Source organism: Fulmarus glacialis, unplaced genomic scaffold, assembly GCF_000690835.1.
Source record: "Fulmarus glacialis isolate BGI_N327 unplaced genomic scaffold, ASM69083v1 scaffold28165, whole genome shotgun sequence".
In the NCBI taxonomy this organism is placed as follows: domain Eukaryota; kingdom Metazoa; phylum Chordata; class Aves; order Procellariiformes; family Procellariidae; genus Fulmarus; species Fulmarus glacialis.
The window spans coordinates 1-24,912 of NW_009211580.1; the positions used below are offsets into that span (position 1 = coordinate 1).

Below are 24,912 nucleotides of genomic sequence, written 5' to 3' on the forward strand. Positions count from 1 at the left end.
AGGGTGACAGTGGTAGCTTTGATTTCACTCACAGCCAGTATTATTTAGATTACAAGCACTAGGGGGAGTCAGGCTTTTTGGGTTGCGTGTTTTCTTAAACTTTTCTCACTGGGGGATTTATGTTTAATTTCAGAGAAGGATTTCTGAAACACTGAATTTTGCAATGGCTTGTTTTTCTGTGTTTTGTTTTGGTTTTTTTTAACTAAAATTGACTCGAGGCCCAATTGTATTTGACTGTGCCCTTCAACTAAAACACATCAATGCGGAAGCCGAGTGTTAAACTGCCAGAAGCAGGGAATGAGATATTGATATGGTTAGTGCAATGTCTCAAAATCCTTAAAGAGAAAATGGCCCATGAGTTTTATTAAATAGTAGTCTGATAATGGATGATTTCCACAAGGACTAGCAGTTTGGCGAAAGGAATTGTGCAGAATACAGCATTTTGGTCAATGAAAAAGATTACCTAGAAACGAGTTCTAAAAGTCATACTCTATTTTGTTTTTATACAAATTTCATTAGTTTAGTACAGAAACAGTGGAGAAAAAACCTGGCAATATCTAATCAGCAGTTTAAACTGCTGCCTGCTGCATTCTCAGTGGTTATGCAGCAGCAGTAGCGGAAGAGCAGGTGCCCTTTGTTCAGGTCGTCTTGGCATGTGTGTGTGCCTTAGCATGCTCCGAAAGCCCAAGGACCTGCTTTACACCCATGCAGGCAGAGCAGGACGACTGCTCCCCTCCCTCTGCCACAGCCCCCACAGGTATTGTCCTTACGGAAGTGTCGGTGTTCCTTGGGTGCACGATTTGTTCACTGAACTTCTGGGTTTAGTCACTTGTTCTTAGCTGACAGGTTGATTTGGCCAAGTAAAACCAGAGCAGAAGTCAAGAAAACAAAGCACGCATGGGTGTGTGAGCCATTTCTTTATGCAACCCCTTTTCTAGAGGTGTGTTAAGACAGCCCAAGAAGGTAAGCCTTTCCGCAAGCTTGTGGCGTGACAGATGGGGGAATGGCTGAACTCGGGCAGCTGACTGCCGTGCCCTGCTCTGATGTGTTTCTTGTGTGGCTCTTGTTTGCAGGTGGGAGTCCTTAGTCTTAGTGCTGATGTATGTCATCTACATCGTCATCATGAAGTAAGTCAAATGCTTGTTTAGATTGTAAGGCTCCCTGCTCCACTGCTTTTCCAGAGGTTGCAAAGGTTAATTAAAGAGAGCTGCAGGCTGTGGGCAGGGCTTCCATTGCATCACCCAGCTTGCATGCCAGCAGCACCTCCGATAGCAGGGGTTAAAGCATCTTGCCCTCTCATGTACTTACCTGTAATTTATCCTGATGAGGCAGGAAGGGGCTGCTTATCCCCATAGTACAGATCCAAGGATCAGACATCTAAAGGTGGATGATGCTTTACGGCTCTCGCCCTGTGCAAACCGATCAAGGCTAATGCAGCAAGTCTGTGGCAGAGCAGAGAACCCAGTCTGTCTCTGAATCCCACCAAAGCAGCCTCTTCTCATTTCGCTTTAGTATCCCTACTCAGAAATAAACACGCGGGAGATTCCAGTCTACTTTTTATGGGTGCATAACTCCACAGCAATTTGTTCTTGCTTGCTTGGAGCCCCATGATAAAACTACAGCACAATCAGCATTGATTTTCTGAGCATCTGACCTGTGTAACTTTCACGCAAGTTCACGCTAGCAAAGCTAGTCTGTTCTGCTGTTTGGTTCCCCTCCTCCCGCCTTGTTTTTAAAAGGCAGTGGAAAGGAAACCCAGGTTTAAGCTGGAACATTCAACAAAACCTACCAGCTGCCAAGCACACCAGTGGTCTTGTCTCAGCAAGTAAGAGTAGAGATTTGTTTTGAAATGATGAATAGAGTAAATATTGTGAGAGCAATTCTCAGTGAGAACAGCAAAACACTCAGGCTGGGTTGAAGGGAACATGAGTCAAAATTCATCTCACTTCTAACAATTAGAAACTTTAACATGGAGGGTAGCTTCACCCTTGCAACTGAGCAACAAAACAGACAATTGTAATGTCTCAATCTAGAATGGATTTTTTTTCTGAAAGCAATGCTGTAGTGTGAACAGATGTTTCAGACCTGTTTGGATATAGCTGGGTAGGTTGTCGGCCTGGTTGGGGACCTTGGTTAGGTGTTCACAGTGGTCTACCCTTGCCTTTGAGTATTGCGATGAGATCCTCGGCTCGTATTTGTGTCAGGTCCTGGCTACTCTAAATAAAACAAGAAACAAAGATTCCCCCCCCAAAAGTTGAAGCAGAACTTAGCATATGGTCTTGTGTTTCTGTGGTAGGTCTTCACAGGTGAAACAACACTCATGCTCAGGTGTGATTATGTGATAAAAAATAAATTTGGACGATGACAAGTAATCATTATTTGCTATACAATGTATTAATTACACATAATATATAAGCATGCACGTCATTCAAGATTCATGTCTTGTATCTTTCATAGCCTTCTGGATTGCACTGTATACAATTTAGTTAGAGCTCTGGCATACTGTGGCTAGATTTCCTTAAAACCAGAGGGGTTTTCTTCCCTCCCTTAGTTGGATCGCACAGGATATGAGTCTAGGAAAGGAAGAGTGTCAAGAAATCCACATAGAAGGAGCAAAGGTACATCTAGAGTTTGTTTCATTTGTGCAGGTACAACTCAACCATACATCAGTGCTTCGAAAGGAAGACAAAAAACTCTGCAAATATGGTGAACGGTTTAGCAAATAACACGGAAATGGACGATAACAGCAACTGCGATGCCACAGTGGTGTTACTAAAGAAAGGTAACTGTTCCAGTAAGTCACCCTGCTTGCTTGCATCATTCTGAATGTTTACAAGTTTCTCCACTAGTCATACGGTGTGGACTGCTTCTGTCTTACCAGCCATGAAATAGGCGGGGAGGTGGCCCTTTCGTAACCCCCCTGTCACATGGCCATGGCTCCTGTGCCCGGGGGCACGGCATAGTGACCCCAGCCACTGCATCTTTTGCCGCTGGAGGCAGCTCAGGTCTCCTCTGGGTAGTTCTTGCTGCTTGACAAGTGCCTGGCCAAAAGGACTCCTCCAGCTTGAAGCCTGACTTGCCTAGGGGCTACTTATTTAGACCATTACAGCCATGCCATTGTAAGTCCTCCTGTAGGCACTATTATTCTGCACTGAAGATGCCCATTTACATCTAGTACTGCCAGTTAAATTTAAGTCCATTCCAAAGCAACATAAACCGAACAAGAAAAAAGGCGCTACTTATACTAGCATATACTTTCCCCCCGGTGAAGGGAGGGTGGGGATTCTGTGTTGGTCTAGATAGCGTGCTCTTATTGCACATGCTGTCTTGAATGTGCCCAACTTTTCCATGTAAATGATCTTTAAGTTAATTTCACTTTGGCTGAAATCTGCTCCCATTTGACTTTAGTCATGATCATGTATAAAAATGATTGTATTTCTTCAGCTTAAAAAAAATTCACCCACTCCATAGCTCAGCAGTGGTAGCTCGATGTGTGCATTTGCAAGCATGTGCTAAACTGTATTTACAGAGGATAATTTTTTTTATCTTTGCAACAGTCAACCAGCATGTGCAGTAACTGCTTGGGATTTATATGCTCCTGTCCTCAGGAATAACACGCCCCCACAGTCACTGGTTTAACTTGAGAAGGAGCTCTAGCTTGTCTAAAGCAGTCCTGGTCTCTGACTACAGATGGGCTGCCCTTTTTGTTTCGCTAGACAAAAAAAAAATTAACAAAAATAGGTCTCTCTTTTCCTTCAAACAGTGATTGAAAGACATAGTCTGTTTACAGTAAGCAACTAAACATGAAATGTAGAGGGGTTTATTTGCTGACATCAAACCTTTTGAGTCTGCCAGAGGCCAGCTATGTTGTTACTGCCCTGTTGCTGAGGGAAGGCTTTTCAGAGTGTTGTGCACTCTGGTTTGGGGAAGCTGCTTTCATGGGAACAGCTTTCTGTAGCCTGGGCTCTCAACAGCGAAACTGTGCTGGCAAGATGACTGCACTCTGTACCAGTAAAGCTAGACTGGTAAAACTCAGTAAGCATAAACTCAGGCCTTAGTCATCTAGGTTTACCCGCTGGCCTCAGGGTTACGCACAAATGAGGCAGTTCTGATTGTGGGATTTGGTTTAAGTCTCCCAGAATGCGTCTTTGCATGACACTGATCAGCTGCTGGTAATTTTTTGTTTTGGACACTTGCAGTTACTCAAACTGGCTGAGGAAGGAAGACGAAAGGATTGCTTCATTTTCTTGCAGATTGTTCCTATATTTCTTGGCAGTGGGCCACCGGAGGCCCAGACAGGCGAGTGGTGCTGCTGTGCACACCGGCCAGTAGCATGGGGTCGCAAACAGCACCCATGGCAACAGGTGGCCTGGGGGTTTCAGACACTACCGTTTGTTTTCTGAGGCCTTTTCTGGACAGAGGACCAAAAAGAATCAAACAGAAGGATTTCTGTGTTTGGGGCAGTTCCCCCAAGTGCCATGCAGGAAATGCCAGCATGGAAAAAGTCGCAAGGAAAAGCTGTCTGGCTGGTTTGATTTTTTTAATATGGATGACCCCACTTATCTGCCCCAATCCATGGAAACCTTCTCAGTCAGAAAAAAAAGTGACACTAAGGCCGAGCAGATACTCTTCTGTGAGACTAACAATGATGGTAATAAATAGTAATGCCATGCAACATTTGCCAGTGTTCAGCGCTGATTTTAATAAACCGAAGCAGAGGCGTGTCAGGGAAGACATCAGGTTTCCCTGCTGCTGAGTCCCAGTCCTGGCCCGAGGAATTCACAGCCTGAGGTAGCAACCGGGCACAGAAGGGATGGACGCTGGCACTGTGCCACCCCAGAGGTAGTGGGCGCTGGCACTGTGCCCCAGCTGGAGCACGATTCAGGTACCTGTCTCCTTGTTCCTTTGCTCCTGCGCTGTGGGTCGCACCCCATGGACTGGCATGTGCGCTTGCTGCCAGGTTTGATGGCACTTCCCGGCCAGGAGCTGAGAGCCCAGGATGCAGGAACCTGCTTTTCATTTGCATTGGTACCCCGCAGGAACGCAGTGACAATTTCCTCACCCCCGTGTACAGTTAATGGTGGGTGAGGCCAATATCCTCATAGAAGTGCAGATTATAGCAGTGGAATTAGTGCAGCTTTACTGCAGCACCATTTCTACCTTGGTGGAATAGCTGCTGCAGAAGCAGTGATCTGCCTAATGCAGGCCTACGATGGACTGTGCAAAGCAGATTTAATTCTCTGTAATGAGCATGAGTGGAGATACCATGTGGCGACTTATTTAAAGACAGAAATGTAGGATGTATAAAGACAGAAATTAAGGACAGAGGAGGCATATTTTGAATGGCGGTAGCTGAAGGAAGGGTTCTCACAAAGGACTTCTGGAACCCGCAGGTCCACTTGAAAGAGTGGTCAGGCCTTGGAACAGGCTGCCCAGGGAAGCGGTGGAGTCACCATCCCTGGAAGTATTTAAAAGACGTGTAGATGAGGCGCTTAGGGACATGGTTTAGTGGGCATGGTGGTGTTGGGTTGACGGGTGGACTCGATGATCTTAGAGGTCTTTTCCAACCTTAATGATTCTATGGTTCTATTCTATTCTTCTGAGAGCCATGTAGGGCAGAGAGAGAGACTGCTGGAAGAAGACCTCAATTCCTCTTTGTTCCTTGGCTGCAGGAAATTTCCACCGTAAAGCCTCAGTGATCATGGTGGATGAGCTGCTGTCTGCCTACCCACACCAGCTTTCTTTTTCTGAGGCTGGGCTCCGGATCATGATAACCAGCCACTTCCCTCCCAAAACACGTCTCTCCATGGCAAGCCGCATGTTAATCAATGAGGTATGTCTTCTATCTCCCCCCACCTCCTTCTGAATTTGCCTTTTCCTGTAGCAGTGATTGGGTTGAAATGGAACTCTTGTGTTTCTTCTGGATCCCTGATAGCATTTTCCCAGATTTTATCCTTCTGACACTGACTTTACTAAATCATCCCTTGCTATCTGCCTCCATGGAGATTTTTAGCAGAGAAAGTTTCAAGTTGTTATGTGGTTATGTTACCTGTAGCTGTTGCTCACAGGAGGTGCCCCCTGCATTGATCTGACATTAATATTGCTTGCACTTATTTAATAATATGGTACTCTACTCAGTCTGCACTTAGTCTGGCCCCGGTCTTGGAGTACTCCTGGCGTCAATTCTACAGCCACTGGTCCTTCTCTTATAAAAGTTGTATATGTGAGATTTATCTAGTCACCTGCACGCAAGCATTGCATTATATCTGATCAAAATTCATCCCTTTTGCTTTTAAAGCCAAATTTTTTAAGGACTCTGCACATCTGTCTTTCTCTGTTCCTCCTTTTCTCTTTAAAAAATGAAATTTTAAAAAATCTGTCTTTCAGCAAGAATTTGTGCCTGTATTTGCAGAGACAAAGGCTGATCAACAGCAGGACTTACACCAATGGTGAGTCAGAAGTAGCAATCAAAATACCTATCAAGCACGTGGTTGAGAATGGAACAGGCCCCAGCAACTCCACCGAGCGGGGCGTGAATGGCACACGGCGGGATGAAGACGTGGCTGAGGCTGGGAATGAGACAGAGAATGAGAATGAGGACAACGAGAACAATGAAAACGATGAGGAAGAGGAAGAAGATGATGACGATGATGACCATGAAGGACCATACACACCTTTTGACCTACCCAGTAAGAAGCTCCTGGGTTTGTGTTGTTCCAGAAAGCAAAACTCAGTTTGGGTATGCCAGAAAGCATTGCAGACAGGTGTTGAGGTAGAAGTGTCTGAGAGCTCCCATCAGCCTGCACCTTGCCGTGTAGTTCCTGGTCACAGCTAAAAGATGAGAGGAGCCACGAAGCAGCAGGAACTTCTCAGGGTGCAGACTCCTGGCCTTGGACACATCTCTGCTGCTACTCATGCGTTGGCCTGACGCTGCTGTTGCAGTCAGAGGGAGAGGCAGCAATCTCCACGGGGTTGTTCCTGCCCCCAAAACCTGCGTCACGCTCTGGAGAGACCCATCTCTCTCTGCTGACTGCAGAGCAAGCTGAGGATGGTGGGGCCGCTGGCAAGGTGCCTGAACACAGGTCAGGTATGCCTGCGTCTTGGCCTTACCTTTGCTGGGAAATGAGGTGCGCTCTTACCTCGGTGGTAAGGTGTAGTGCTAGCGGAGACAAGGCAGTGGTGGTGCTGATGTGGAGCAGAGACGAAAGAAGGTCCTGGGCGCCTCTGCTTCCTGCTGTTAACTAGGCACAGCCACAGTGCCTTCTCACTCTTTCTGGAGGGCTTAGAATGTCAGAACAGCTACGTGACTTGTGAAAAACCACATGTGCCTCAGGTTGCTGAGCACTGCGCCTGCAGGATGGAGATCTCCTTTTTGCCAAGTCCCTCAGCCCCATCAGGGTTCTAGTCCCGGGACTACTAGTTTGTGTAAGGAAAAAAACTGACCCTTAAAAGAGAGTAATTTAGATGTCCTATGGACCATAACACTAGATTCATAGTCTGGGAGGGGTTGGCATGGACCTCTGGAGATCTCTGGTTCAAACCCCTGCTCAGAGCAGGTTGCCCAAGGCTGCATCTACTTGATTTTTGATTATCTATAAGGATGGACATCCCACAGTCTTTTTGGGTACCCTCATGGTAGGAAAAAAAAAGAAAATGCACAACTTACGGTAGCATCTATTCTGAATTTCCCTTATTGCAAGTTGAGTCTGTTGCCTCTTATAATTTCCTTGTGCATTTCTGTGGAGGGCCTGGCTCCATCTTTTCTGTACCCTCCCGTTAGGTAGTTGAAGATGGATCAGATCTCTTTCTAGAACTTGCTTTTTATGTGGTACCTGTAAGAACTTGACCCAGGGAGGGTAGCAGGTGTGCTCTGATCCATTACTTAACAAACTCTCAGGGAGGCACTTCGTACTCCTTCCCTGTGCCCCTCTCTGCTCTCTATCTCTGCCATCACCCTGTGATCTTCTGAACAAGGAATGTCTTGTCATTATCTGTTTGAATAGCAGTTAGGCTGAGGTGTCCCTGGCACCTTGCTTGTTAATATTAACAAAATAATAACATTCTGGAGTAAAGCAGATTAGAATTGTGTTTCCCTTTTTTGTTTTACAGCTGGCAAGATAGAAATCTTGAAGTGGCTCTTCACATGGCCATTGAGTTTTGTCCTGTACTTCACAGTGCCCAACTGTAACAAACCCCACTTGGAAAAATGGTTCATGGTTACCTTTGCTTCTTCTACCCTCTGGATTGCAGCTTTCTCCTACATGATGGTGTGGATGGTACGTACCAACTAAAGCAGAAACCACAGCCTGGGAGAGGCAACAGAAGTGGGTTTTGTCAGCTTAGAGAAATGCGTAGAAAGGTGTACATACCTGAATTTTTAGATGGGAAACCTTAAGTCTGCTTCCATTTCTATTAGACCTGTCCACACGCAGAGAAGAAAATTCGGGGCCGGTAGCCATGGCCTTTGAACTTGATTCAGGGCTGGAATTTCACCCAGATTCTTTAACATGGAAAAAAATTACTTGCACCAGTTTAACACCTCCTTGTCGTGCAGGGCAGTGTAAAGAGGCTCTGATGCTGGTAAGAATCTGACCTCAATAGCTTTTCCTTTTCTTGGAGCAAGCAAGCTTGAGAGACAGTTGTGAATGATAACACTTTGAACTCAGCGTGAACAGAAGCATGACATTCAGCCAAGTTCTTGCACAACTACTCTAGTCAACAGGAACTTGATTCTACCTCATTATCCTAAAGGTAGAAGGGGATAAATAAAAATGAACACAAGGAAATCCAAGCATAGTTGGCCTGTTTGCAGGGGAGTTTTGTGCACTGGCTGGGCCATTGAGTCTGTTAGCTTGCTGCAGGCCTCATTACATGACGTGTGTAGGCGAAAAGTGTTGTCCTCCTTAGGATTACAGTAATACTGCAGCATGGATTGTGCTTCTTTTGGGGCAGTCTGTACTCTTAAGCAGAATCAGACAATGATGGAGCATTGGCATCAGGAGAGGGTCTAACAAGGGAAGCCTGGTTTTGGGCTGCTGCACTTGTGGTGGAGTGCACGATTCGTGGTCTGTCTCGGCATGGGACCCAAAGAGCATGGAGATACCTCGCTACACCACTGGCCACTGCTTCCCTGCTGGGAGTGGGGAGGCAACAAAAAAAATCTTCACTGCCCTCACAATTCTTTCTTTAAAGAAAGTGTGAGTTTGCACTGAGCAATAAACTCTGTCTCACAGCATCTTGCAGAATTGGGCCAAGCTTGTGTCTGATTTTAATTCTTGTAAACAACTTGCCAGTTTCTTTCCTCTCCTTAGGTGACAATCATTGGCTACACACTTGGAATTCCAGATGTGATCATGGGCATCACTTTCTTGGCAGCTGGAACCAGTGTGCCGGACTGCATGGCAAGCCTTATTGTAGCAAGGCAAGGTAGGTTCATCACAGAGATATCAAACTGCTATGGAAGTGTTTCCTTGTGTCCTTTTCCTCTTTAGGTAGCACAGATGTGTCCTGAATGTGAAAACATATGGAGCCTTTTCCTGAGGCTGGAATTTAAAACAAGACCAAAGAAGAAAATTCATTATGTTGCTATTGCAAAGCAGCAATGGTTCTTAATGATGGTGTGGAACAAGTTTTGGCACTATTGTCAACTTCAAGCCTTCCCCAAAAGTCACAACGTTTTTCTTAATTTAAATATCAGCGGTATAGAATTGTTTAGAACATGGCATAAGGGTCTTTCAGGTCACTTTCCAGCTTTTCTCCACAGTCATAAGGACTGGAAGATACTACTGTTTTTAAGGAAAACTCCCCCCCCCCGCCTTGTGACTCCAGCAATAGGTGTTTTAAGAGAAAACGAAAGTTATCAGTACTGCTTTGGGGAACAAAAACAATAGCTCTTCATTGAAACAACTGGCTTCTTAATAGACTACCTGAGGACCTAATCTAATCAGCCCAGTATAGAAACTCATGGTCATGGTTACAGTAAAGCATCAAAAGCCCCACTGAGCATGGCACCAGAGTGCCAGCAGGTCGCAGCCAGCACAGCCAGTGGCCAGGGTCTCCACAGCAGCAGGGAGGATTAGTTGAGGAAAGTTCTCAGATGATCCTAGAAGGTGGGTTCAGCCCCTTCAACCCTGCTGGCCTTGTACGATGGGGAGGGGAAAGGATGAGGTGAGGGGGATCTCCCTTAACCCTTTGCCTTAATCCATGGAAATTGTCTGGATTAGCTCAGACTAACTATTTCTGTTCAAAAGTTGAAAGACTTTTCTGAGACACATCTGATTGTACATGGTTTCCATTCCTGCAGGTATGGGGGATATGGCTGTGTCCAACTCCATCGGAAGCAATGTTTTTGATATTTTAATTGGCCTAGGCCTCCCGTGGGCTTTGCAGACCCTAGCAGTGAATTATGGATCATACGTAAGTCCTACATTTGTTCACATGATTCTTTTTTATTTATTTATTTATTTTAATAAAACAGATCTATTTAGAAAAAAAAAAAAAGTCCAAAATTCTGTGGATTGGATTTGAAGAAACAAATAGTTTTGCTCTGTTACTATTTGTGAGAAGTAGCAGTTAATTGTCAGTGGACATTCCCCATCCTTTGGAGGACAAGTACTTTCTTTTCCTCCTTAAAGGCAGCAGTCTGTGCTGAAATAAGCTAACTCAATAGAGTATACTGTATTCTCACGCACTTGAATATATTCCAAATAAGGAGAATGATCCTGTTTTTAATAAGCCAGAGGGGATAAACACATAGGTGGAAAGTAAAAGATAGAGCTGTAGGGCTTTTGGTAAGAAAAATTCTAGCGTTACTAAACTGTTAACACACTGGAAGGTGAAGGAAGCTGTGAAATAACTGGATATTTCAGAGTATGACCGTCATAGAAACACTGCAGAGCTTTCCTGTTTGAGAAAAACTGCCCAACACCAATGAAACCATCCTTTGCTTCTCAAATGATAAAAGAACCACCCCCTTGCCCCAAAGTTGTTGCAAGCTCCCTTCTGAGAAGGAGGGAAGGAAGAGCAGGAGATGCCATGAAGTCCTAGAGGGAAGTCACTGTTACTATTGCTGTTAGCTGGACACCACTCAGACAGCAGTGTAGGACAGAGGAAAGATTCTTGATTACAGTCACTGAGTGAACGCAAAGTTAAAAGACTGGAGAATCACAGAATTGTTGAGGTTGGCAGGAACCTCTGGAGATTGTCTAGTCCCCAACCCTCTGCTCAAAGCAGGGTCAGCTAGAGCAGGATGCGTAGGACCATGTCCAGCTGGGTCTTAAATACCTCCAAGGATGGCTGCTCTCAGCAGCCTGTTCTGGTGTTTGACCACTCTCACAGTAAAAAAGCATTCTTATGTTTAAATGGAATTTCTGTATTTAAAGTTGTGTGTGTTGCCTCTTATCCTTTCAATGGATACCACTCAGAAGAGTCTGGCAGCACCTTCTCTATCCTCTCCCATCAGGTATTTATACACATTGATAAGATCCCCCTGAATCTTATCTTCTCCAGGCTGAACAGTCCCAGCTCTTTCAGCCTCTCTTTGTATGTCAGATGCTGCAGTCCCTTAAATCGTCCTTCTGGGCCTTCACTGGACTCGCTCCAGGAAGTCCATATCTTCCTTGTGTTGAGGAGCCCAGAACTGGACCAAGCTCTCCAGACGTGTCTCAGCAGTGCTGAGCAGAGAAGGATCATTTCCCTTTACGTGCTGGCAACACTTCTCCTCATGCAGCCCAGGATGCTGTTGGCGCTCCATGCCACAAGGGTGCATTGCGGACTTCAGCTTGGTGTCCACCAGGATCAACAGGCCTTTCTCTGCCAAGCTGCTTTCCAGCTGGTTAGCCCCAGCATGTACTTGTACATGGTGTTATTCCTTCCCAGGTGCAGGACTTTTCATTTCCCTTTGTTGATGTTCATGAGTTTCCTGCCTGCGCATTTCTCCAGCCCGTCCAGGTCCCTCTGGATGGCAGCACAACTGTCTGGTGCATCAGCCACCCCTCCCAGTTTTGTATCGGCTGGCAAACTGCTGAGGATGCCCTCTGCCCCATCCTCCAGTTCGTTAATAAAGACGTTCAGCAGTATTGACCCCTGGGGTAAACCCCTAGTGACTGGCCTCCAGCTGGACTTCGAGCACAGCGGTTCGGCCAGTTATCAGTCCACTCCACTGTCCACTTATTTAGTCTGTTCTTCCTCTGTTTTTCTATGAGGATGTTTGAGAGACAGTGTCAAAAGCCGTGCTGAAGTCAACATAAAGAACTGTTGCTCTCTCCTCATCCAACAAGTCCACCTCATCATAGGAAGCTATCAGGCGGGGTAAACATGATTTCCCCTTCATAAATCTCTATGTCTACTCACAATCACCTTCTTCTCCTCCATATGTTTAGAAGTGGTTTCCCAGGATTATTTGCTCCATCACCTTCCCAGGGATCAAGGTGAGGCTGACCAGCCTGTAGTTCCTTGGATCTTCCCTCGTCTTGAATATAGGAGTGACAAAAGGAAGCAATGCTGTAGGAATATAATCCCTTTCTTTAATGAGCATCTTATCTGTAGCTCATCTATATTTTTGCAGAAAAGCATGAAAACAAGTGGCTGAACAGAAGCAGCCAGCTTTCATGGAGGCATAACAATGTCACTACTGTTTTGCACACCCAAAATGTTCCTTGTACAGTGTGATCACATGGTTAGAAAGGCAGTCTTGGAAACAGCCCCACAATTAGCAAAGAGTGTTTCCTCAGTTTTCACTTGCAGTTGCTGGATTTCTCTCCAAATCCTTGGATAATTGGACTTCAAAACAAGCCCCCTCCTCAATCCCCCTCCATTATTAGTAATTAATTATTTAAGTATTACTAAGTTGCCAGAAAAGGCTAGAGTTAGCTGGGTCAGGTGTAGCCTGGTGACAGCATTCAGAGCTGCAAGGTGCTGTTTGTTGTTCAGGGAGCCCTGCTGATGTGCCTGGCACCGAGGTCAGCAGGGCCAGAAGACAAGGAGCTCCTGCTCCCTCAGGTCCGTAGGGCTGAGCCTTGGCTGCTCGCACGAGCAAGGCCTGCTCACTGGGTGGGGGTTCACAGGCTCAGGCCAACCTGCTTGTCCACTAAATGTGACTGCGAGTCAGAAGTAGGTAATTTCTGAGCTAATAGTCATGATTTAGTACTCCTCCTTTGGTATTTGGCAGGATCCAAATTTGTCTTTGTAGCATCTCCTCCAAAAGAGGAACTCCTCAAAGCCATCGTGATGCCTCTGTCTTGTGTACAGAGGGAAGGAGAGATTTGTAGAAGACAAAAAGAGGTTGCTTGGTCATGTTTACTTTTGCATAGCCATCCAAAACCATGATTGCCTCCCCAGAATGTTTAATATAAGAGGACTGTGGCAAAGTTAAGCTTTTGCTGAAAGTAGAGAGTAAATGCATTTTAATAAGCAAGCTGTCAAGGCAGTAATAGCTTTTGTGGAAGCCAAAAAAAGTAGACTGTGTGATTTGAAAGTTAAGCTTTAATGCAGAAGAACCTCCTAGAAGCCCCCTCCACCCTTATTTTTCTGGTGTCTGTCTAAACGCTCAGGGCTTTCTCCAGAGTATGGTATTTCTCTAATCTCATACTCTGTAAAATCCCTATGTATCTCTTGTTCCAGGCTGCCTGACTCAGAATCCCCTGTGGCCAAATTTTGCTCCCTGTTAATGCTGGTGTAAAGAGTTCTGGCATGTTACTGTGCAGAAATGGAGAAGAGGATCTGCTCCCTTTTTTTTTTTCCCTCCGTCTGCCTCTGTGCTGTGGTGTGCACGTGCATGTGGCAGCGTGGTGTCCTGTGATTATGCGCATTCTGAACTTTCTCAGCCACATGCGCCACAGTGGCTTCACACACTAACCAGCCAAGCAGCTGCTCCCAACCAGAAGGAGATTTATGGGGTTTAATTCTGAATGTGAAGAGCAGTCTCACTGCTGATGGTGCTTTCAGCTGCTGTAGCACTCTTTGTAGGATGAGCTTGTGTTTGAGCCTTCCTTAAACTCCCTAAGGGCAGGTGGGTATTTCAGAGCCCATTTTACAGATGGTGCATTTTGATTTGAGACAAGTGGAGAGCGTTGGGTGAGATGCAGCCTGCAAGCTTGTAGCTGGTTGTGAGACATCACTATATTGAAAGCATTGTCCTGCAAGGTCCTGGTTACTGCCTAGTCATATGCCTGGCAGCAACCACAAGAAGGCCCATGCAGAATCAGGACTTCTTGTTTAAACAAGTTCACTCTATGAGGTAGTGCCTGAGGGGGAAAAATACAGCTTGTGATCTAATAGATAAGACGGGGAAAGAGCAAGACGGGACCTGTCAAAGAGAGACTAATGGACTTGCTGGAGGTCACACCGTAGGTAAGTGGCAGAACTGGAAATAGGCTGTGAATCTCTTGAGACACATCCTGGTGCTGGGTTGCTAAATCGCAATCATTTTGATTAAGTTTCTCTCCCACTTCTGACTGCCCCTTTCCCAGGGCCATTGTTGATGGATGTTGCAGCTTATTATTTATTTTATTCTTCCTTTCTTATTACAAGAAAGGAATGGAAAACCATCTTTTGCTTCTCAGACTGTCACCTGTTTTAGAGAAGGAAGTTCCCCCTCTTCTGTTTTCCTGCTTTAAATGAAACATTTTCCTGTAGGATGTGGGTACACCACAAGTGGAGACTGCAGGGCAGTCACAGTCCCAGCCTGAACAGGGGGGCTGCACCCACATGATGTGATGTAGGAAGCTGGCACTCCAGGCAGCACTTTGCAAAACCACTGTGTGCTCCAGGGCACCGGTCTGCGATATCATTCACCCTGCCTTGCCTGTGCGTATCTGTTACCACGAACCAGGTCTGTCTCAGTGTGATCATCAATGTGCAATACTGGATTTTTATTCTCTTCCTTCCAGTGCTGACTGGAGTCAGTCCAAACCCAAGCCAGAGAACGCTCCATCTCGTGCTTCTCCAGGAAGATGTTAGTGTTGGTGCAGAGAAGAAAAGGTCCTCCTCTGCGCTCACCCTTTGCCTTCAACTCAGTTGTCAGTCCCACAGTTGTTGGTTTGAGCCAGGCTGCTGATGCTTTTCCCATCAAAAGGCGGATCTAGTCAATATCAAACAGCTTCCACATCAGGACCCTTCTGTTTCTACAATGTCTAGTCTCTAACTAAATAAGCATAGTAAATATGTTTATTATTTTAAGAGTCCTTGTTATTTCTGGACACCCATTAATGTCCAGGCACTAACTCTGCCTTCTTTGCTTCCCACTGGAGCTTCTATCTCAACTACTCAGAGGTCACTCACTTAGCCACCCTCCTGCTGCAGCTCTGGCCTTCTGTTATCAACCAGAACGAATCTAGCATGCCAGCAGGACTTTCGGAGAAAAAGCAGCATTCCTCTGGACCTAGAGAGACCTTTGAAAGATATCACTTTCTCATCTCTTCCAGCTCTGAGTCCTCGACACGTTGCTGACTCTGTAATCCTGTAAGCATCCTTCCCCAGTGGACCTGGAAAATCCAGAGTGCAAATGCTCCCTGTCTCCCATCCAATTGCTTCCATCTGGAATCTTTTTTTGGATGTGAAGCTGTAAACCAGACATAAGCCAGGAGTATTTTAGAGAACAGGAATTTTAGCCTAAGGATAAACAGCCAGGTTCATTTGTTCACATCAGCATTTGGGAGTATAATCCTATGTCTATCCATCACTCCTCTGCCTGATAACTTCAGCCAGTTTCAGCAAAATTTGACAACAAGTTAGAAGTCTTAGAGACGTTGCATTACTTTCATGCAAACAGGCAGCTAGAGAGAGAGAAGGAGTAACCCCAGCGCGAGCCTTCTTAGACATCAGAGAATCCAGAGGGAAGCAGATACTCAAGAAACACACATTGAGACGGCAAACTGCTTTGCTGCTCGCTCACCAGTTTGCTATTCACTGTTTTAGTTCCAAGGCACTATGATGAATCTTATGACATCAGGACAAAGCTGGCCTTCATCTCCTCGCAGCCAACATCTGTGTATCTGTTCCCTGCCCCATTTCGGCCCAGGTATCTGCACATAGACCACTTTAAATCCTCTGAGGGAAGAGGGAGGATAGGTTCAATGGATCTTTCAGTCATGGGGCAAACATGAAGGTCGAGGACAGCAACAGGGTGGTGACTCAGGGGTCTGCAGGGGTCCCTGCTTCCCACAGCCCTGCGCTTCTGTAGATGTTACTCCTCCTCCTGCTCTCGGGTGCCAGACTCTTTCTAGCTGTAGCGTTAGCATCTGCAACGTGGTGTGCTGGTACCCCTGCAGCAGCAGCATGCAGCTTGGCAGGTATTAATGGATTAATTTATTGGCTGATCCCAAAAACCTATGGATAGGCATAGCAGCAGGTACACGCTGAAGCTACTAACTAGTCCCTCCAGCTTCCTGGAATAGTTTGCGTGCATTGAGTGCATTCACTCCCTGGTTTCATGATGGGGAGACTGGGATGATTATACTGTAGTAGAGCAAAAGTGTCTGGTCCCTTCTAAAGCTCCTAACAATACAGGAATTCTCTCCAACCGTAACCCCTGTATTTATTGCTTAATACCTTGAGTGTCTATGTGCAGCACTCCACGTTGCGTGCTCCAGGGTGTGTACTCTCTGAAAATTGAATTGTGTGACACAGAGCAAACCAAGGATGCTTTCTTAGGAGTCTCAAAAAAAGTCCAAGAAGGAAATTCCATTGAAACATGGAGGAATGCAGCACATGTCTGAAGTTCCAGTTTGTTGAGACCACTGTCTCATGGCAAGACCTGGGGAATGCAGGATTTACACTGAATTTCCACTGCCAGGCAGGGACACTGCAGGAAAAGGATCTCCAAACAGACACAGGACCTGCAGCTTTTTCAGCCAAGGGACTGGAAACATAGCAGAGTTCTTCTAATATTCCTGAATGAGATAATTTCTCTCATATTTGGACCCTGGAGCAAAACCAGTTTGGGTTTTGGCAATAGCTCCTTGTTTTCCCTTCAGCAACTGCCAGAAAAGAACTGAAGAAAGGAATCACTTTTATTTTATTTCCTTTTTTTTTTCCTCTGCTGTTTAGCTTCAGCCTCGGTTACTTATTGCCTGCAGGAGCTGCAGGGGAATGGCTGGAGCTGGTGGCAGCATCTTTCTATTTGCTACTCAAGAAGCAGCGAGATAGCCTCCGTTCAAATTCAGACAGAGCGGATTTTGAACTTGCAAACCTTTCATGTGTAATCAGTCAAAACAGAGTGTTCTTCTGGCTCGCTTTAGCTGCTAGATACAAGCCAAACCTCAAAGGAGAGTTTGGGAATGTTGATTTTTCCACCTTGCAGTATGAGGGAGTGCTTCGTCTGCAGACAGTTCTCTCTGGGGAAAAAGCATTTCCTATTCTTAAATGAACAGAGAACTGAGCTTTTCCTTCTATAATTAAGAAGACTCCAGCTGAGGCCCTTTTTCTGCTCTTTGCTAAGATCTGAAATTATCTCCTCCTTACTGTGAGTTTTGAATGTTTTGGTAGCCTTGTTTTCCCTGAACTTAGACATTGTCACATTCCCTGAGAAAACCTATTCCATTGCCTCTTGCAGGAAATGCCACTTGTCTCATGAGAAGGCTGCTTGACTGATTTCTACCCTAATTTGACAGATCAAGCCCACATTTTTCTTAAGCTTTTGTACCAAATTTCAGAATCTTCTGGGCTCCTGTGCTCACAGTTAGAAGTCACAATGAGAAATAGGGCAGGCTACAGTGATAATCAGAGAAGTGGGAATAGTTCGTCAGTTAAAACTGTATTTCCAGAGCTGTAGACTTAGGGGAAATTTGTGAAACAGCAGCAGGTAGTCCAAAATCAAATGCAGAAAAAGAAAGGATGCCTTAGGCAAGTGGAGAACTAAAATGAGAAAAACAAGAAATAAGTGAACAGTGGCTATTCAGCCTAGTTCGGATTTAACTATCTCAGAACCACTGAGCAATACTGTATAAAACAATTCGTGGTTCTGTATGATTACTTTTTGAAATAGATAGGTAGGCATTAGATTAGAAAATGTTGAAAGGCTACCAGAGCTGGAGAGAAGGTTAAAAAAAGCAGCACGCCTACTTGTGTGGCTTTTCTAGCCATTGCTGTGGACAGACCGGCTGTAATGTAAACCTGGCCCAGGAGGGGATTGTAGGAAAACCTTTAGCGTTACCAGGTAGGATAAAACAGTAGGGAGTTGTTAGACCTGCCTTTTTGTTCTGATGAGCAACCCCTGCTGTGCACCAATTAGTGTAATACTGTGCAGAGTTGCAGCAGACGTAGAGCAAATCTGAACCTGTCTCCTTTGAAACCGTATGTTCTCTTTGTTGGTGATAGATAAGTAATAACAGTGTTTGCTAGAATTAAATGTTCTTGTTTTCATTAATGTTTGGGGATTTCCATTATATTTTCAGAGAACCGTTTCCAGAGCTAGGTATAGGCTAGCCAAGAGCATTGGCAGCGGTCCTCTGGTTACTCTCAATGCAAGAATTAAATACACCAGTGCCCAGTAGCAGATTTGATAGAAGGGAGCATATGCTCATACCCCAGATAGTGTGGGCTATTTGCTCAGGCCTACCTCCCTCAACTATGGTAAATAGGGAGTGCTCTAATGTGACCTGTGCAACAGGGAAGTCACTGCTGGCTGATCTGACACTGGAAACCCCTTAAACCACCAGTGCAAGGTTTACTGGAGAACATCTCTCCAAATCCTCAGGCTGCAGCCCCCAAAATGCTTGGCACTGAGTTTCATCTAGCTCCAAGGAGACCTTTCTTTGTTGGAGTGAGAATATTTAGCAAAAAGCGTCCCTCAAAGACCAGACTACCGTTGCATTTTGGATGTGAACAAACCCAGACAGCTTTCATTCTCTTCTCAATGTGAGCTATAAAGTCTGCAAGAATCTCAAAGCACTGTATTAGTCCAAGAAACCTTTACAGTAAGAGGTATCTGGGCAACAGGCTTAAACAGGAATTATATCTACAATGAGGAAGGTTACTTACTGGTGTAAATCAGCTTGCTCCAGGGCTGTCTTAAATAACCCAGAGGCCCTGGGCACGGTGCCTGAACGTATGCCATTCTCCACATGTGCAAAAGTCTGGTGAGGTCAGACTTACTGCATGTGCCAGAAAAGCAATGCATCATACGCAGCTGGACTCCCTGCTCACACCATGCGGAGCTACTCTGCGTATAAGCAGCAAGCCAAATTAATTGGACTATTTGTGTGCACGTAGAGTAACTCCACAGCACGTATACTGCAAGTTCAGTGCATCTGGAATTACACCCGGCACCCACCTAAGGAATCCATCTCCCAGCCGTCCCAGGGCAAATCTGCTTTGGGGACAGGCATACATCAATGTTGGTTTGTTCCAGCTGTCTTTCTGGTGTTTTTCATTTGCTTCTTATTGATTTATAGCCCTTCTCACCTGTCGTCTTTGTCCTCTTCTGTCCCTTTTCTGCCTGCTCCATGGCATGGCAGCGAGACGCCATACATGCATTACCTCCTGACCCACAGTGGAAACATCTGGAATTCTGCAGAGCTTTTACAGTGCTTTGAGCTCACCAACAAGGTTTTTTACCCAAAGAGTTGCACTTTTTCTTCCAGAAAGTCCAGCTGTGATATGTATCCAGTTCAGCCAAATGAGCTTCCTGACAAAGTGCATTCCACAACTAGCATTTGCTCGCCCAAGGAAATGACCCTTTGCTATATACATGGAAGGGTTTTAATCCTTCTGTCCCATGGCAGTGACGTAGGAGGCAATGACCCTAATACATGGTCCAATTTTTTGCAGAGCAAAAAGCACTGGAAAGTGGAAGCTGCATTAGAAAACACCCTTTCATCCCTCCCAGGAAATCCTTTCTTCTATGGGAATAGTCAAGCCTTGTAAAGGAAAGTTCTTGTTATTTAGGTTAATTAATAGCTAATTGCTTTGTTCAACAGTGGGAGCTGGGCTAGATCCCATGCCAGGAGCATTGCTAGTTAAGCTTGAGTTGAGAACTGTTAACCTGGAGTGAAACGCAAGTGTTTTAATGCAATACCACTGCAAGGGAAAATTGGTGCTCACACTGCTGAAGGGGTTGCCCCGTTTGCTTTGCCCGTGTGCGATCAGCATGACGTGTGTTACTGTTATATTCATAAAGCTGTCATAAATAATTAGCATACGCTTTCTACTTTTGAATAATCCTTAACAGCAACTTTTGTTCCCCTGAATGACCTCCAAAGAGGAGCCTTGCAGATAGTCCAAAGAAAGCAGCCCCAAACACCTCTCTTTGGAAGCACTGTCCTCAGCAAATTAGACACGGAGGCCTTTGGAATGGTTTCTTTTCCAAATGTCTGCTGGTTTTATGGAGGCTCTTGATGAACCTGAGAAGCAGCGTCTGCAGTTTAGGTTGAATTCAGACATTTTCCATGCTAAAATAATTCCAGCTACTTTATTTGCTTCCTTTTCCTGTAGATTCCTTTCCGATTGATATATTTCATATTGACAGCTTTTACAGATACTGGCACCAGTCAAACAGAATTCCTGACCAAAATCCAGACAGGAATTTATAGTAAAATAGTCTCTGTCTTTTCTAGCCAGCTACTGCTCATTTGGGGTAGCAGGGAAGGTGGCTTTAAATTGGTATTTTAGTTACACAAAGTTAGTTTATTTTTGCATTTTAGAATGACTAAAATGGAAATCCAGGTTAGCTGTTCTGTATGGACCATTCAGATTAGTGGAAGCAGGAGAAGAGGAGTGGATGCATGGGAGTGAATGAAGCGCAATGGACCAGTCCATCCCTACAGGGAGCAGTAATGTGTGCACAGAGCCCCCAAATTAGCTTGTCCTGGCTCCTTAGAGTATCAGGAAATATGCTGTAGGTATCAAAGAAAAAGGTCTTCTGGGTCAGAACCTGACGTTGTCTCTCATCCCAAGAACAGCTCTTGTTTCAGCAAAACTTTGAGGTTTGCTCGGGACTGGTAACAGAAGCTGCAGTGGCCTTAGAGACTTCTTCCATAGCTGCAAAAATACATTTCCTCCTGTCCGCCACTTACAACCTGCAGTTTACCTTAACAGTGGGATCATTACATTTTTCACCTTCAGTTATGCAGACAGTCCCAAAATTGGCCTTCACACTTTGAAGCAATCCAAATCCTTCATTTCTTTGGACAGTCAGTCTAGTGAGAATATTGTATTTTACGTGCAATGGCCATAGGAATATAATGGTCCCGCTGTACATACATACACTTACAGCTTATGTCTTAAAGAAATCTTGTAATACCTTTAAGAACAAAGGATCATCATGGCTGTAGCCTTTTTTTATGATGGCAAAAATCAGTAAAGAAGGCAAATGTGCCATTTGTGTAAGCCAGTATTTTAACATACATGAAGGTAATAGCAAATCTCAGGCAGCAACAGAGCTCTGCAAATTCGTGGGACACTTGTGAGTACAAATGCTGTAACAATTCCAGTGTACAGTAGCTGTGCAAGACCTATTCTTATTACGGTTTATTAGAAGTACAGCAATGCGTCATCATGCTGAATCTTGAGCATGTCCAGGCGAAGAGAGAGATCCTTCCAGGACTGTCTTTTTGCAGCATGCTTGACCGTGTCTCCAACATGGATTTGCATAGAGGATCCTGGGTGTATGGAGTTCATTGCAGGCTCAGGTCTGCAAAATGTCAGAACTGATAATCCGTTCCTTGGAAAGTCAGACTCTGCGCTCAGTTATCCTTGGGGAACGAAGCTAAATCATTACTCTGGATTTGGGAGCAATATTTGGGTGAGAAGTTTTTCCTAACTGTGATGCAAAATGATACAAGTGCCTCAGCGGTCTTGCATTCATGAAATTGTAGAGCTGCTTGTCATCAGTTTAGCAATACCCACTTCTCTTGCAAATGGGCTTCTTTATAGTCTAACTGGAAGGGTGCAAGCCCTGAAAAGTGGCCAGTGATACACCATGTACCATTATTTTCTGTGTTGACAGTTGAGAAAATAATATCATGGCGTAGAAGTGTAGTTTGAATTGTTTATTGGACTAAAAACAGTTTAAAAAACAAGAAATAAATCCAGCTTAGAAAAAAATGTGTTGTTTGAGGTGGATGAACTTTCATTCTGAGAACTATTTTCTTGTCTGCAGATCATTTGCAGGAATGGACTAGCGCTTTTGCTTTTCCTTGTATACAAATGTAGAACAAGCTGAGCAATTGAGAATTGGATACCAGCCCATTCAAGGAAGATCACTGTATTTAGTTTTGCTGTTTGACCCAGCAGCAGAGTGGTGTGACTGAAAATATACCTGCACTGCACAAAATCAAAGTCTACTAGACAAGCAATAGCAATGTGCTTTTCTAAAGCATCCTTGAAAATTACTTGTACCTAATTTCTTGCTAAGATTGATGTCTGCCAGGAAACTTAAATAGTTGGTTACTACTTTAAATAGTAATTGGTTTTGGTGACTGTCAGTTGAAACTCAACTTCACGTAGGGTTTCATTGCACAGAAGGTGCAGGGAGGAATACAATGGGCTGTATTACCTTATAGTGGCCTTAAGATAATAATTGATATTAGGTGGTCGAAAGATTTACAATTCACTCACCCATGGCACCCACCCCGCAGCTTTCAGCTGCCCTGTTGCTTCCCTGGAAAAGCCGACCTTCCCTAGGAGGAGGTCTCCCTCACACAGAAGCCCCTGCAGAAATGCCTTGAGAGACTCCACCTGAGTGCTCCCTTGATGATACTGCAGGTGATACTGTTTGAGAAGATCACATAAAAATACCCAAAGGGACAATGATTAAGCTCCCCAAGAGAAGAATGGGAAACTGAGGAGAAGCACGATCCTGGCTGAGGAACAGGATTGGAGAGGTGGCTTTACTCCCTGTAGCCTTCCTGTGTAGCTTTAGGTTTATGTCACATAAAATCATGTTTTTAAATGTATTTAGGGCTTAAAGATGCAGATGAGTGTCTTTGGTTAGACTCCAAAGCCTCTAAAAATAGCAGTTAAATAGCTCCTCAGCTTTGAGGACCTGTATCTTGGTTCTCCACTTGCACAGTGGAAGTAATTGTGGCTCTGCCACGGAGACAGCTACATAAGAGCCTGCGATGTGCCTGGGTACCTTAGTGATGATATCTCTACGCAGCCCTGCAGGCAATAAGTTGTCTCTTTGCCTCAGTGCTAAATAATCTTCAGCCTGTGCTAGTGTACCATGGTGCATTGATATCGATGACTTTCAGCAGCTGAGGTTCAGGCTGTGAGGCTACTGACTTGTTTCCTTCACCAAGATGAGCAAGAGTAGGGAAGAAATTATGTGTTTATGTGTGTCCTTGTTTATTTTCCCCCACTGTGAAGCATTACTTGGTGACTGAATGCAAAATTTCCTTTCCCCCGTTTGTTCTTACAGGACTCACGTAGAGTTAATTGCCAAAAAGAAAATTTCATGATATAACAGTATAAGGGATGACAAAGCCCATGGGGGGGTGGAACAGTTTGAAATGCTGTCAGGTCCTAAGGATGCTACTCTAATAATACTCCTTCTTCTTTGGCAATAAGGAGTAGGCAAAATAATCTGTGATGTGATAGTCTGACTTGGCATTTACAGCTTGCAAGCCAGTGTTTAGCAACTCAGCAGTTTAGGATTACAGAATTATCAGCAGAGAGAAATATTGTTGCTTGAAATTGTGACATGGTTTTATAAACTTCTTTGTTTTACAGATTCGGTTAAACAGCAGAGGACTTATCTATTCTGTTGGTCTCCTGCTGGCATCTGTTTTTGTCACAGTATGTATATAGTCTTTTGTTCTTCACTTCCAAAAGAGTGATTTTTATAGGCATTTTCTTCACCTGTTTCTTTCTCACCTCCAGCTGTAATAGTGGTTGCAATGTCTGTTGTTAAGGGATAGGGATGGCCACTCCTATTGTAAACTTCCCAAGACCTTAATCTGGCACTTTGCAGAAGCTATCCCTGTCACAAGATGGCTCTCATATTTGTGTATTTTTCATGGGAGGAGCCCAGGACAGCCGTTAGTAATCATTAGTTATTTTTCATGCTAGAGTTGAAGCAGATCCTTTGATGTATGATGAGATCCATTCTCCTGTTGGACAGGTAGACAAAATGCTGTACAGTTTGCTTTGGCCCTCTGTAGGAACCTTCTGAAATACAACACAGACCGGCACAAATAGTGCCTGGACATGACAATGTTTCTATTGAAATCAGCACCTCACGTTCCCTGACCTGTCGCAAGTCCAGCATAGTGGACTAGAAACGATAGAGAGAAGAGGATTTATGGGACATCTTCCAAATCTTGCGACCAGCTGCTATAGGGATTCCTCCTGTGCGTTGCACACCAACACAATTGCCACGTCCACAAGACTTTAACCTTTTAAGAGGTTTGTGTAGGAGCAAACTAAGGAAAGTCAAGCACAGCCTTAGGCTGTGTGGCTCTAGATTGAGGTGCAGAAGGGCACGTGAAGTATTTTGAGTGAAGTAAAAGGAATCTGGCCTTTGAAAACCTTTCTGATTGAATTAAATGGGATTGTTCTTGCCAAAATGAAATTCATTGCAGAAACTTAAGGCCCTTGGGCCAGGGCTCGAGGTGATGTAAGTTTGTGTGGCTTCAATGACTGCGAGGGGTCTACTCTGATTTACTTCAGCTGTGGTCTTCAGGGCACTTGTTGCAGTACTTGCATTGTGATTGCTTCCATGATCAGTAAGGGGACAGTCATCTTCGTGCTCGTGTAATTGAGAAGGGGATTTACCACTGTATTCGCAATGTCCTGCTGTGGTGGCTTACTCTGTGTTTATTGTAGGTGTTTGGCGTCCACATGAACAAATGGAAACTGGATAAGAAGCTAGGGTGTGTGTGCCTTTCCCTTTACGGCATCTTCCTGTGTTTCTCCATCATGACAGAATTCAATGTTTTCACTTTTGTGAACTTGCCAATGTGCAGAGATCACTAA

The 24,912-nt window shown here is 44.8% G+C and overlaps 1 protein-coding gene across 1 annotated transcript; it reads left to right on the forward strand.

The window, feature by feature from the left end:
* Positions 1 to 1,073: 1,073 nt before the first annotated feature.
* SLC24A3 (solute carrier family 24 (sodium/potassium/calcium exchanger), member 3) lies at positions 1,074 to 24,912 on the forward strand (the record flags this gene model as incomplete). The annotated part of the gene is made up of 9 exons (XM_009577595.1): positions 1,074 to 1,127; positions 2,649 to 2,782; positions 5,673 to 5,833; positions 6,413 to 6,689; positions 8,110 to 8,276; positions 9,312 to 9,426; positions 10,304 to 10,416; positions 23,668 to 23,733; positions 24,763 to 24,912. Coding segments are annotated over 9 exons (1,237 nt in total), but the record flags the coding sequence as incomplete, so codon positions are not given.